The 13,285-nt window shown below is 44.0% G+C and overlaps 1 protein-coding gene across 6 annotated transcripts; it reads left to right on the forward strand.

Annotated features, from left to right (window-relative positions):
• Window positions 1-54: 54 nt before the first annotated feature.
• On the forward strand, window positions 55-12,745 carry AAMDC (adipogenesis associated Mth938 domain containing). 6 transcript variants are annotated; one of them, XM_056327022.1, is made up of 5 exons: window positions 207-225; window positions 1,069-1,154; window positions 3,961-4,111; window positions 8,611-8,706; window positions 11,582-12,745. In XM_056327022.1, the coding sequence occupies exons 3-5, from the start codon at window positions 3,980-3,982 to the stop codon at window positions 11,822-11,824; spliced, it is 471 nt and encodes a 156-aa protein (XP_056182997.1). In that variant the 5' UTR covers window positions 207-225; window positions 1,069-1,154; window positions 3,961-3,979; the 3' UTR covers window positions 11,825-12,745. The 6 variants fall into 6 exon arrangements, with proteins under 6 accessions (XP_056182993.1, XP_056182994.1, XP_056182997.1 ...); XM_056327020.1 differs by lacking the exon at window positions 1,069-1,154 and adding an exon at window positions 1,002-1,068 and having other exon boundaries at window positions 208-225; XM_056327021.1 differs by lacking the exons at window positions 207-225; window positions 1,069-1,154 and adding exons at window positions 388-1,068; window positions 2,189-2,383.
• Window positions 12,746-13,285: the final 540 nt, after the last annotated feature.

Genomic DNA, 13,285 nt, shown 5'->3' on the forward strand with positions numbered 1-13,285 from the left:
GTGCGGCCAGGGGAATGAAAACAAGGCGGAGCAGCGGTTGGGCTGGGCGGGGCGATCTATGTGGAGGCGGGGACAGGCCGCTGGCCTGGCCAATCGGAACGGGCCGGGGGGCGGGGCCGACAGGTATCTCTGGCCAATGAGCGGGCAGCGGGACGTTCCACCCCCCTCCCCTCGGCGGGATTGGGGGAGATTGCGACCGGCGGGGCAGGGGTCGCGCGCTCGGCGGTGAGTGCGGGCGCGTAACGGCTGTAACGGATGGGCCGTAACGGATCACCTCAGCGGGGGGGGGGGGCGGCTCGGACCCTGGCCCGAGCCCTGCGGGCAGAGGGGTGCTCCGCAGAACGGGCCGCTGCCCGCCCGGTGGGGCGGGAAGGGGGGGGGGAGGGCTGGTGGCAGTGGCGAGGTGTGGGGCCGCCTCACGTAAGGCCTGGCCTCGGCGGGGGGGGGAGGGGGTTCAAGGGCTGTGCCCCAAGCACCCAGGCTCCTGGCCGTGTGTGTCCCCCCATGCTTGTCTCGGGTCTCTGTGCTTCTCTCCCTCCCCACCCCCTCGTTTTCAACGGGCTGCTCTCCCCCTTTTACCGGCATCCCTCCCCCAGTAACTCCCCTGCAGGCTCCCCAGCAAAATCTGCTTCCCGACTTCCCGGAAAAAGGTTTTCCGACTTCAACTTGACACCTGCCCCCTCCCTATTTAATAATCAGCTTATTAATTATTATTAGAATTGATATAATATTATTTAGTTAAAATTAATTGATATTATTTATTAAATAATAATTTAATAAATCAGCTTCCCGACTGCCCGGAAAAGGTTTTCCTACTTCAGCTTGACACCTGCCCCCAGTTTAACCATGCCCAGGCCCTCCTGCTGGCCTTTCCGCTGCCCGGGTTTAACTGGGACCTGCTCTCCTGGCAGCTGTGCCACTGCTGAAGCTCGCCCACCTTCGCCCACTGACCCCGCTCCCGCGTGGTGCTGGGGGCAGCCTCATCCTTTGATGCCTTACAGGAGTTGTTCTGCCTGCAACTTGACGTATGCCCGTTTACACTTTCACCTTTATCCTCTTTGATCGCAGGTTGGTCCTTGGATTTTATGAAACTTTCTTTCCTTTCGCAGTCCCTCAATAAAATACCCTTTGGTGCACTGTTCTGTCTGTTGCTGGTGGGTGCTACTCTGAAATAACGTTTACCTTCACAGAAGACAAGTGTGCTGGCAGCTTTAAAAACCACATGCTTGCCTGACTGCACAAGTATCTTCAGTTTCCTTCTCAGCTGTTTTTTTCTTCTGCCATCCTTGGCCACAGCTTCATTTCTTTCTTTCAGTATAGTCTCCTTGCATAAACTTGTATTTTCCGACCTTTTAAGCTTTTCTGCTTCCTTTATTTCCTACATTTTTAAACTCTCATAACTCTGCTTATAGATTCTTGAACCGTTTCTCCTCCTCGTCTCTTTGTGTTTGGACTACTGCGATTTACAGAAATTTTCAGTTATACTTCTGAGTTTTATATTTCATGGTCTCTTGATCTTAAGCAGTACTCTATTTTTGGTACTGTACATCTGTCATAGTGAATAGTTAAACAACTCATTTGTTGGCAAACTACTTTCCTACTCCTTGCCGATTAGTGATCGGACCATGCCCTGCATCAGGAACGTCCAAAGTTCCTGTTAAAAAGTTCATTCTTAATCCAATATAAGATACTCTTATTAATTCGAATGACCTTACTGATATTCTCTGGCAGTATTGCAGGTAATAGTTTTAGATTACGAATTTTTTATGTATGGCTTTAAAGTTTTGTTTCTTCATTTCTGCTATTTACTTATTTTTGTGCTGCTTGGAAAAGATCACATGGAACACTTGCTCTCCCATTTCCAGTTTGTGCCCGTTTGATTGTACGGTCCCAGCCTTGTAATACTATTTGATTGGGAAAGCTGATATTCCTTATCATTTTATTGTTTGTTCACCTCTGTCTAACCTCCAGTTCTAATTCTGCAATTACTCTCAAAACTAGTACAGGCAAAAATCATTTTCATTCTTCAGAGCCAGGTTCTGGGTGGTTTATTCAGCCTTTACTCTCTGGTTGATGGGTGATTTCTTTCTGTTGGGACTACTGCTGGTTATTGCTTCTGCTATAATCTCCCTTCAAGCAGATTTCTGGAAAAATAGTCTTAACAGGCCTTCGTTTGAATCCATTGCAGTGCAGATGTGTAATGAGAGAATCTAGAATACATGAATCCAAGCAAGTTTTACTCCCCCGTAGCTGCTTGCCTGGCTTCCTGTTTGGCAGGGCACATGTGCCACTAACTTCACAAAGGAACAAGAAAGAAAAGAATCGCCCTGCTATTCAGTGGAAGAAGCACCCCTGGCAGACTCAGTCCTGTGCTGAATCCAAAGTAACGCTCTTTTTACTTAATGCGACATTCGGAGCGGGATACTGAGATCCCCTCCTGGCAATCTGAGGAGAGCATGCCCTGTCTGGCCATACCATGATTTGCTGTAGCACGTGCAAGACAGGGAGAGAGGCTTCCAGGACTGGAAGCCTGGTAGTCCAAAGATTTCTCTTTTGTGAGGGCTCTTTCATTTGTGCCACCAGGGTTCCTATGATTGATTGATTTCCCCCCCCCCCCCAATGAATGAATTTGAATGGTTAAAAAGTAAAGGATGAGAAACTACATATCAGGAAGGATCTGCCACTCAGGTATTGCGGAACATCCAGGAGCAGAGCTCTTCTTATGGCTGAAACAACCAGTTTTCTTTGCAATGCAGATTTCAGACCATCTCCTGAACTGGAAGGGCAGAAAGGTGGCTTTACCCTTGAGACGTGTCAGTTGACTGCCACGCTAGCCTAATGCATTTCCAGGGTATCGCCCTGCGATTCCCCTCGCTCTCTTGTCGTCTACTGCCAGTACCACACCAGCAATCAGATTGCAGTAACGTGGAGGACTGTGAAGAGGGTGGAAGCTTTCACTGTGTAGTGAGGCAGTGTCCCTGCCCTGCTGATGCCCAGCTGTGATTGTGATAGCAGATCTAAAATTACTGCAGTTAGTACCAAAAAGTGCTGATAAGGCCTCAGCTGGAGCGCTCTGTCTAGTTCTAGGCAGTAGACATCAAGGAAAGATGTGTACTAATTGTTGGTTGCTGGGGGGGGGCGGGGAAGGACAAAAGCAGAGATGCAGAAAGCATAACTGAAGGGAAGTATATTTGATCTAAAAAGAAAGGAAAAAAAGATTGGGACTTAAGTCCTCAGGAAAACAAAAGATGGTGGAAAAGGCAAAGATTAAGCTGTTGTCCTTGTCCACAACAGAAAGGATTAGAAATAATGAGTTTAATTCTAAACAATGAACACTGGGGTCAAACATTAGAAAAGATACTATTTGGGTGTTTAACTGTCCTGAGACATGATGGGAGCCTTGGCCTCTGTAAGGAGTGATGAGGGAAAGAAGGCTTCACACCTTCAGCTCTCTGAAAGTCTTGTTTGCTATAGCAATAATGGCATTGCCATTGTTTTCTTCATGGATTTTCTTCTGGGTTGGTTTGTTTGGGATTTTTTTTTAACCTCATTTACCACGTTAATGAAGTGGCCAAAGAAACCATGTTTCTCTCCGACATTTTGGGAAATAATCATCATCTTCATTGTACGTTTTGGGGAGAAAATTAAAACCCAGATGTGAGAGGATATTCTGGGACCTGATGATCCCTGTTGATGGTTTTAAAAGTTGTGCACCCAATACTAGTCTAGATTTAGCATGTAAAATGATTTGCCCTAAATCCTGCACAAGATCCCCAAGAGGACTGGTAATTCAACAAATCTGCTGATCCTCAGTTCACTTCTGTTGTCACAAAATCACGTGGATAAAATCTGTAATAGAGTTTCCTTCCCAGCTCCTTGGGGCAAGGATGGAATTTTCTGTTTTTATTAATGTGCTGCATATGTTAGCCTGATGTTATGTATTAAATATCCTTTTTCCAGACTTTGGTTCAACTTTGTGATGTCTTCCCCTGAAATTGCTTCCCTTTCTTGGGGTCAGATGAAGGTGAAAGGCTGCTCTACAACATATAAGGACTGCAAAGTATGGCCAGGAGGGAGCCGAACCTGGGATTGGCGAGAAACTGGGACTAACGTAAGTTTGCTCTTTACTATCCATCCTGCATTTTACACGGGACTCTGAGGATGGTCCAGGTTAAAGTTCCAGCCAGAAATTCAGCGAGCTGCCTTTTGCTTTCATCGAGGCGTTTTACTTTTCCCGGGAAAGGATTCGGTGTATGTTTCAGTACCGAGTGTGCGGAGAGGGGACTGCAGACATGCAGCAGATACCCTGACCAGACTTCTCTCACACACAGTTGGAGCTCTCAAACAGCATTCTGCATTTGATTAAGAGTGCCATTGTCTTAACATACTGGTAACAATCTCTTTTTAGGTTGTGTACACAAAAGTTGTCTTGAGTGAGATAGGAAAAGAAATTATGGGCAGTAAAATCCACAGTGACTAACCTTATGTGTTTGGAAGACAACAAAGCATGTGGTTTAGTTTATATCCTTTTCCTTGGGGTCTCTTATACTTATATCAGAGGAAAAATATGCAGATACAGTGTCATATGCGCTAGTTTTTTGGTGAAAAACTCACAATCTGGCTAACCATGCAGTGTCTTCTTTTGGTAGCCATATACTGAGTGCTTGCCCTCACAATTTCTAAACTTTATCTGTAAATGCTATCAGAATTATATAAATGTGCATGGAACAGTACTGACATTCCAGATTTAGAAGCAGTACAATGTCTGTTGCATTAGGAACTTGGTGGTGATAATTGTCCCCATATTAGGGCTTGCGTGAGGATAGCTGGAAAAAAAATTCCATGCTTTCGAAGCAAAAGTTAAAAGCACAAAGCAACTATGTACTGATCCGGCCTTAGACACAGCACCACCTGCACTGTATCCACGCAGAGGGTACAGCTCTGTTGAATTAATTTTGACGCAATTGAAGGGCAGAACCTTTGGTTTTGGAACTTCATTTGTAACCTTTGGGGGAGCAGAACTTTTTTAACCTTTCAGAGTTCGGTTTATGCAACGTATACAACACCAAGAGAAAGGAAGTGCCTTCAGGTAAAGATCTCTGTACCTTGCAGAGAGAACGATAGCTGTGCATATAACCTTTGTAATATTTCATTTATGGTCTGATTATTAAAAGTGCATTTTTCACTGGCTGTTCAGAGGGGTGGGATGTGTGGTGACAGTCGCTTTTTGTTTGTTTGACAATCTTGTTTTCCTGTTTTATATGCACATGTGACTGGGAAGCAGGACAGAGATGGTGGGTGAAAAGTTCCCAACTAGTTCCCAGCTCAATCACATTTTGTTACTCATTCCGACCACTTGAAAAGTTTGGTTTCAAATTATAACCTACTAACACTTAGGAGAGACCGCTTTCTTTTTAAAGTTTATAACAAGGGATATCTTCAGGTGAGAGGCACAAGTTTTAAGTCCATAAAAGTCTTCAGAGGAGTCCTCTGAATGAAACAAGAAAGAATGAGTCTATGTTAAATTAAAATTGGAGGAGAAAAAAACAGAAAAATTGGGTTATTTGGAGAGGTAGGTTTTCTGGCATCCTTTTTATATAATCAGGAAGTAAAAAAATGCCTATTTAGATTTTGCCTTATAGAAGTCACTTCTAAAGCTCCGTCTTTAGGCCAGTTCTACCCTTGCAGCTATGAGGAGTCAGGTGGTTTAAAAATGAAAAGCAAGCAACAAATATGAGAACTGAACTAAGCTTTTCTAGACTGCATCTCCAACTTTGAAGAACTGCAAAAATGTTAATCCGGTTAGCACTGGAAATAGTGGGATTCACCAGGTGCATTTTTTGCGCATTTCTTTGCGGTAGATAGTGTGCCTACTTTCTCTGAGCATGTTTTTCCTGGGGATAGGTGGAGCCAAAGTTTGGGAAACAAGCCGTGCTGGCCGTGCCCCACACTCCAGTTGGAAATAATTGCTTCCTTTCCTTCTCTGCTATCAGACTGCTGTCTAGTATGTAATTCTTCCATCGGGAAAATTGTATAACTGGCTCTGCAAGGTTCTGTAACTAAGCACTAATAGTTCTTACGACCTTAACCCTTGGGGATGAAAGGCAGCCTCCCGGGCTGGCCGCATTTCAGTGCCATCTGCTAATGGGAGAAAAGGAGTCCTGAAATGAAGGCCAGGGAACACAACAGGCAAGAAGTCCTGCTGCCCTTCCTCTTTCCCTCCAGCTGTCAAATCAGCAACGGTACAGTTCTGTCACGTCACATGTTTCCTTTAATGGCACTGGTTTCCTACAAAACATATAGAAGCCCTGGCATCAGTGTGTCTTGGTGTAACCAAAGAAAATCCTTGTGTTCCATGGCTTCAAGGTCTCAGTGTCTTACCATGACAGCAAACCTTCCCCACCGATCTGATTATTGTAATTGCAGTAAAACGTAACTGTTCTTTTTGTCTGAGTCTACTTCAAAAAACCTCAAAGGAAGATCATTATTTATTCAGTCGTAAGCACGTACCTGCAATCATTTGGTCTGAGAAAGGTCTGCATATTGAAGTGACCTCTGCATTCTAGGTGTGGAATCAGGTGTAAATGGAAAAAGGGGAGCACAGCTTCTAGCCCTGCCAGCCCAAAGGGGCAACTGTGTCTTGGGGCACAGCAAGCCCAGGCAGCCGGTGGAGGTGGAGGGAGGTGATTGTCCCAGTCAGCACAGTGCTGGTGTGGCCCCACCTCCAGTACTGTGTGCAGTCTTGGGCACCTCAATACAAGAAGGACGTCAAATAATGGGAGTGTGTCCAGAGGATGGTGGCTAAGACGGTGAAAGGCCTTGAGGGCAAGACTTAGGAGGAGTGGCTGAGGTCACTTGGTTTGTTCAGCTTGGAGAAGAGAAGGCTGAGCGGGGACCTCATCACAGCCTACACCTTAAGAGGAGCAGTGGAGGGGGACGTGATGATCTCTCTCTGGTGACCAGCAGTAAGATGCGAGGCAATGGAGTGAAGCTGAGTCAGGGGAAGTTCACACTGGACATTATGGAAAGGTTCTTCACTGAGAGGTCACAGGAACAGGCTCCTCAGGGAAGTGGTCACAGCACCAAGCCTGTGCGAGTTCGAGGAGCGTCTCGATGATGCTCTCGGTCATATGTTTAAGTTTTTAGGTAGTCCTGCGAGGAGCAGGGAGTTGGCCTCGATGGTCCCTATAGGTCCCTTCCAACTTGAGAGATTCTGTGATCTATAAACTTGGAGAACCATAAAGGTCAACTGTCTCTGTTGCTGAAATTCCAGATACCAGCCAGGCTAAGGCCTTGCTTGGGGAATAAGTTTAATCCAGTCGTTGGAAGCTGCACTCTGCTGTGGAAGGTTTTTATCACCTGCAACTTCAGGAACTCAGGTGTTTGTTTCAGCTTGAGAAGCCTTGCTTCTGTTCTGCAAGCCGAAACATGGCGAGGGCTGAGAAGAGAACTCTTGGTGCCATGTGTGAGGCTGCAGCATCAGCTGCTGAAGACTTGGGCAGGGGAAAAAGAATAGCAGAGGACCCAAGGACATCAAAGAGAAAAGCTGACTAACTAATGGAACAACAGAAGCCAGTTGTTAAGCTGGTGCTTTGACCTTAAGTCATTGAAAGTATGTAGTATTTTCAGGAAGTATAGGGGATAAACCATAAATATAACATACTCCAGAAGTCTGCCATGGCAATTCCCACTTCATGTGAGAAACTCATCTTAGTCCTCTAAAAGAACTTGAGAGTCTTACCAAAAAAGGAGTGTGTGTGTGTGATAATATTTATGGTTTAAAAAAAATGCTCACCAGAGAGGGGCAAAATTCTAACCACAGGTTGTACAGTACCTTGTTCTTGGCTATACAGAGATAAATAGAAACTGAATCCACAAGGAGAATTAGTCTTACATAATGTTCCATATTAACATTACAGGTGTATTTATGGACTCATATGTTTAAAGCATATTAGTAGTAAATGGGTGCACTTTAAAAAACTCATAATCAGGATGCTGTTAAAGCTCTTTTTTTTCTTTGAGGAGTTAGGTTTCAAGTATTTCTTTCTCAAGATTTATAATACTGCAGAAATTGAAACTGTTAACTGAAATGAAGCTAACCGATAAGTTTCAGTCCTCTTTGGCAAATGAAATCTGCAAAGTAAACAAGAATTTAATCATTTTAATTATTTGAGGAGCTCTTTGTAATTAAAGCGAGTAAACTTTGGCTTGCCACAGTCTTTATTACAGAAAGAATTTGTTCATTTGAAACCGAAGAGCAGCATGTTGCAATTTATTGATTTCACTTTAACTTCTAATATTTATGAAATGCTGGTTGTTAGACATAAATGTTTTAGAAATGTGTAATGCATCTTTTTTATTTTTAACTGTTTAATAAGGAATTATAATATTACCAGCAATTGATTATCATCCTTCATCTGCATACAAAATACCTCGTTTTAATTACCAATGTTATCTACTCTGTGTGTGCAGGACAGAGGGTTGTGTTATGTTTTGGTACTGCTAATTTACCTTGCTACTCTGCGGACAGTTTCAGAACATATAGATGAAGCTTTCCTGGTTGATGCTGTCAGTACACAGACTGTTTTATTTTCCTCCCCTGACACTCAGCATTCTCCAGGAGTGCAGCCAGCTGACCTTGAAGAAGTTGTCAAGAAGGGTGTTAAAACTGTGGTGATTGGTCGTGGCATGAGCGAGGCTTTGCAGGTAGGTTTTTTGTTCTGCGTGAAACATAAACCAGAGCTGTTTGTTTTCTCTCTCCCTCTGATTAAGGGAGAAAAAATAAAATATCTACGATGCTTTACTAAAAGGGAGAAAATTCAGGACACTGAATTACCATGACTGAGCTCCTGCCAGGAGTCCCTCTCTTCCTGAAAGAAACATCATTTGAGCCCCTTTGTATTAGCGTCAATGTCAAGCAGTAAACAGGTTTGTGTTCTGCTACAGGAGCAATTTAAACACGGAGCATTTTTGACAATGTCATTAGTCCCCTGCCCGCGCCCCCCCCCCCCCCCCCCCCCCCCCCCCGAATTGGTTATGAACTAGCTCTCTAGCCTGCTGTAAAGACTTTGATAATTAGGCTTTTTTGTTACTAATGTTGGCAGGGTGTCACTTCAGCAGATAAACTAGCTACAGAAGGCTCAGAAGCGCTGGGCTTTACTTCACGAGAAGCAATTATTTAGCTTTTTGATGAGGTAACACCTTACTTAGATTAATTCCCTTTAGCTCCAGTTCTATTTATTTGTGTAAGAAAGGGCTGCATTTAGGAGGCGTGTAGATAAAACTAGCTTTGTGGAAGAGAAAAAATTTAAATCAATCTTAGAAATATCTGGGCATATTATCAGTTACTGAAGCGCATCTGCTAACAAACGGCATCAGTACCTGTTTTTCCTCAAGCCTTCCAGTGTGAGGGGAAAAAAATCTAATACTTGCTCTTCCCATTTCCTTTTCTCTTCTGAGGTTCCACCATCTACTGTGGACTATCTGAAGAAAAATGGGATTGACGTGTTGGTCTTGCAAACAGAGAAGGCTGTGCAAGAGTACAATGCCCTGGCTGCTCAGGGTGTCAAAGTGGGGGGAGTCTTCCATTCAACCTGCTGAAGCCCTACAGCTCATTCCGCCTGCCTCCACCGCTGCCAAATCAGACACTCCTCCCCACTGAGTCAAATTACAGTCGGCAGCGTGGGGACTTACGTGCCAAGGCATTTGCGCGCTGACAATCTAAAATGCAAGGACAGTTTATTAGTTCAGGGTTTAAGCAAACAGAGTCCTCGCAAAAGGGGCCTGTTAATGAAATTAATTATAGAACCATTTCCATACATTCTTCAGGTTGACTTAATCTTCCTTTGAAGACTGTACGTATTCTGGTTACTTAACTTTTCACCTGTTGGCTATATTAAGATACTAGGTTTTAAATACTTTATTAGGAAATGGCCCAAAATTACAGTATTGGCTGTTGGAATGGAGCCATAAGGTAGCTGATGAGTAAAATCAAGTGGTAGATACGAAGCGGGGGTAAAGAAGCACTTTACCATTGTTGTATAAATAAATAAGTTAAAAATAAAATACATTAAAAGCCAAACCCAGATCATACAACTTTGCCTCCTGCTGGCAGCTTCAGTCAGCATATTGACTAATCCAAGAACACGTAATTTTGCACTTTTAAAGTTTACATTGAACCTGGAAAAAGGAAAAAAAAACCTACAGGGAGTAAACCCAACATCTGGGCCTTAAAGAGCTTTCCTGTGAATTATGCCGATCGACTTGTGCAATACACATCTATTCAAAAGTTTCTACGTGCTGAAAATCATCAGATTTGTCACAAAACCGGAGTTTGCAACATAAAATTGTTGATCTTTAGGAAATCAGTCTAAATTGCTGCTAGCAAGGTGCTGATAGCAAGCTGGGGATGGATGTGAGAATCCTTACCGGTCATTATCCGATGATTTAAACATTGTGCCAACAAGTGTATCATTACACTGAAAGTTTAAAAGATCTCTTAGTTACTCTTCTTTGTGGGCTTCTATTAATATTACCAGTTACAAGTTACCTACTGTAGATGTATTTATTTTTCCCCTGCCAGGCTCACTAATTCTTGAGCTGTGCATATTAAGCCTGTGTGTATTAATGAAATACAAAGATGATGCTGTAAAAGCCCTGAGGCACTCAGAGCTATCCAAGTAGTAGCAGAGAGGCTTAGATTGGTATGAGAATGCAATGATTTTCCCAAGACCCAAGAATAACCTTTTACAAAATACTATTTCTGTTTATTTGCTCTAGGAATCATTTAAAACTTTCTATCTGATAAAATACAGTGTGGTGTGAAAGCAAAGGGAAAGTGAGTACTTGGAAGTTTTATCTTGAATCTAATTACAGCAATATTTTCTAATAGCGTGGCTGTATTTGAGGCAACAGAAACAAGCAAGAACCGCCTTTCCAGCTGCATCCCTGGTTCTGTGACACAGCAGCTGGTGTAACGCGCCTCGCAACTGCTGTGACATGTATCTGAGTAACTTGCATGGTGTGAAGTAGAAGGTGAAGTGCTGACCCAGAAGGCTGTAGTCATCCCAAGGGGATGCCAGCAGAACCAGTTCCTACTCATCTGCAGAGTGTGACGACTTTTTGCATTAAATGTTGTTACCTTATAATGGAAGTGGTTTGACTCTCCTGATCGCAGTCATACATTTGCGTTATTTCATCAGCTTTGGGGCCTTAGGAAGAGACTTTGTAAGGCTTTTACTGAGACGACAGCTCCAGGTTTTTTTAAGCACTGCAGTATGCACGTTACCGTTAGGAGAAGTTGAGGAAACACCTGATCTTTTACCTCGCATTTTTTTCTTTTTTAAAAAAATATTTTCATATTAATGTGGTACCTTAATGATGAAGCCACATTCAACAAAACTGCTCAGCCCAGGCATTTGAGGAAAATGCCTGGCTACGTAGCTGGTGCTGCGTGTCCTCCCGAAAAGCATGAGAGGAGCGCAGCCCGCGTAGCTTTGCCAGGTGACTTTCAGAGGTGTGCCTTGCCCAGCTTTGTGCTGCAGCCTCTTAATTGTTGTTCCTTTCATTTGGCAACCGGTAGGATGCAGAAGATTCCACTTCCAAAAAGAGGGAGCTGCAGTGTGCAAAGCGGATTTCTCTTTTTAAAGGCAAACTGCTATGTTTCATCACCGTCGGTGTGAAATTTCAGTATCGACAAGGAGATTGTCTGCTGCAAGTCTTTTCCATCCGTATCTTCTATTCCTGCTCTTGTCACAGCTTCCTGAGTCAGCTTTGTCGGTTCCCACAAAAGCGCCTGCTCTACTTGGGCTGCTCCAGTCCCTGAAAGCCCAATTTCCTCTTTGGTGCCTGAAATTGCTTTGCTACATGGTGGAAACAGCTGGGACTGATTCATCAAAAAATGCAACCAGAGCTCAAAACCAGTATCTTTATTAAATCGCCGCTTTCAGCTAGAGCCATAAATAATTCGTTAAAATTATGGGCTCCTTGCCCAAATCGTGGGAACACACTTTTACAGGGCAGGATTTCTCACATATACCACTTCTCTGCCTCCCACCAGGAAAACGATCTCCCACCCTGACATTCTCATTAAAGCAGAGCTGCGGCTGGGCTGGGTGCCAGGAAGATCCCACCCCAGCTGCTCTGCTGCCGAGCGGGACGGTCCCCAGCCCTTATCTTTGTGAAGCAGCATGCGCGAGCTGGCAGCCGGGAGAAACGGCTGTAAAAAGGCTCGCAGACACACCGAGCGCAACACAACCCGCATTTTTGAAGGGGCATCAGGCAGCGTTTGTGCAAAGCGTAGCACGTACCAGCCTTCAGACTTTATTTTGAAGGCCCGCTAATATTGTCTTAGCCAACTGGAAAATAAAAATAACAGCCTGCTCCCACATTCCTGGTGCCTGCTACTAAGAATAAATGGGAAGATACGAGTGAAATAAGATGAAAATAGCGATTGCGTCTCTGACTTGGTCAAAAGATTTGAGAAGTCAGGCAAGCATAGGCAGGAATCCAGAGGAAACCCATCTCTGTCAGCTGGAACCCAAGGCGATGGCGTATGGTCCTGATTTAAGTGCGTGCCCCATTCTTGCGTCTTTCCAAGAACTTTGTACTTTTTGCAGCGAGTGTGCCCGCCTGCTTCGTTTTGCTATACTTTTTAAAATAAGATATGTGAAAGCCACACCGGGTTTGAGTTAGTATCCCATAAGGTTCAACTTTGTTCCAAATACATTTATGCATTGTTTTAAGAGTTCTCTGACTTGATAATTGCATTATTTGTTTGCAAAGTTCTAAGAATTTGCCTAATGAATTTCAATGGACTTCAGCAATCTGATCATGAATTTCCTATTAAAAAGCATTCAGAGCTAGGCTTCCCCCCCACCCCCAGATGCTGTATGTAATTAAATCTGCAATTAACAGTAAACAGGACAACGCATTTCAAACCACTAGCTATACCCCTTTCACACGAGTTCAGCCTTTTCTCTGCCAGATTCTTGCCCCTCTTCCCCTTACGTCTAATTAGGAGGTAAAACGCAGAGGTGAGGGGTGTTTGATCATTACTCATTTTGAGGAGATTATTTGCCCTTGCTTCTAGATCACTCAGTCTCCCTGTGGCTGCAGCTCTGTACTGGCACCGTGTTCCTACACTTGGAAATGTTGAGAGGACAGGATCTCCCCATACTTGGGCGATTGTGACCTGAAGTGCCTTGTTCCCTCTTCAGCAGAATTAAAAGATGCAAATTATCTTTGTGCATGAGTGCAGCCCTTTGTTTTGCTTTTCATTCTGAGA

The sequence above is a fragment of the Falco biarmicus genome, chromosome 2 (assembly GCF_023638135.1).
Source record: "Falco biarmicus isolate bFalBia1 chromosome 2, bFalBia1.pri, whole genome shotgun sequence".
Classification (NCBI taxonomy): Eukaryota; Metazoa; Chordata; class Aves; order Falconiformes; family Falconidae; genus Falco; species Falco biarmicus.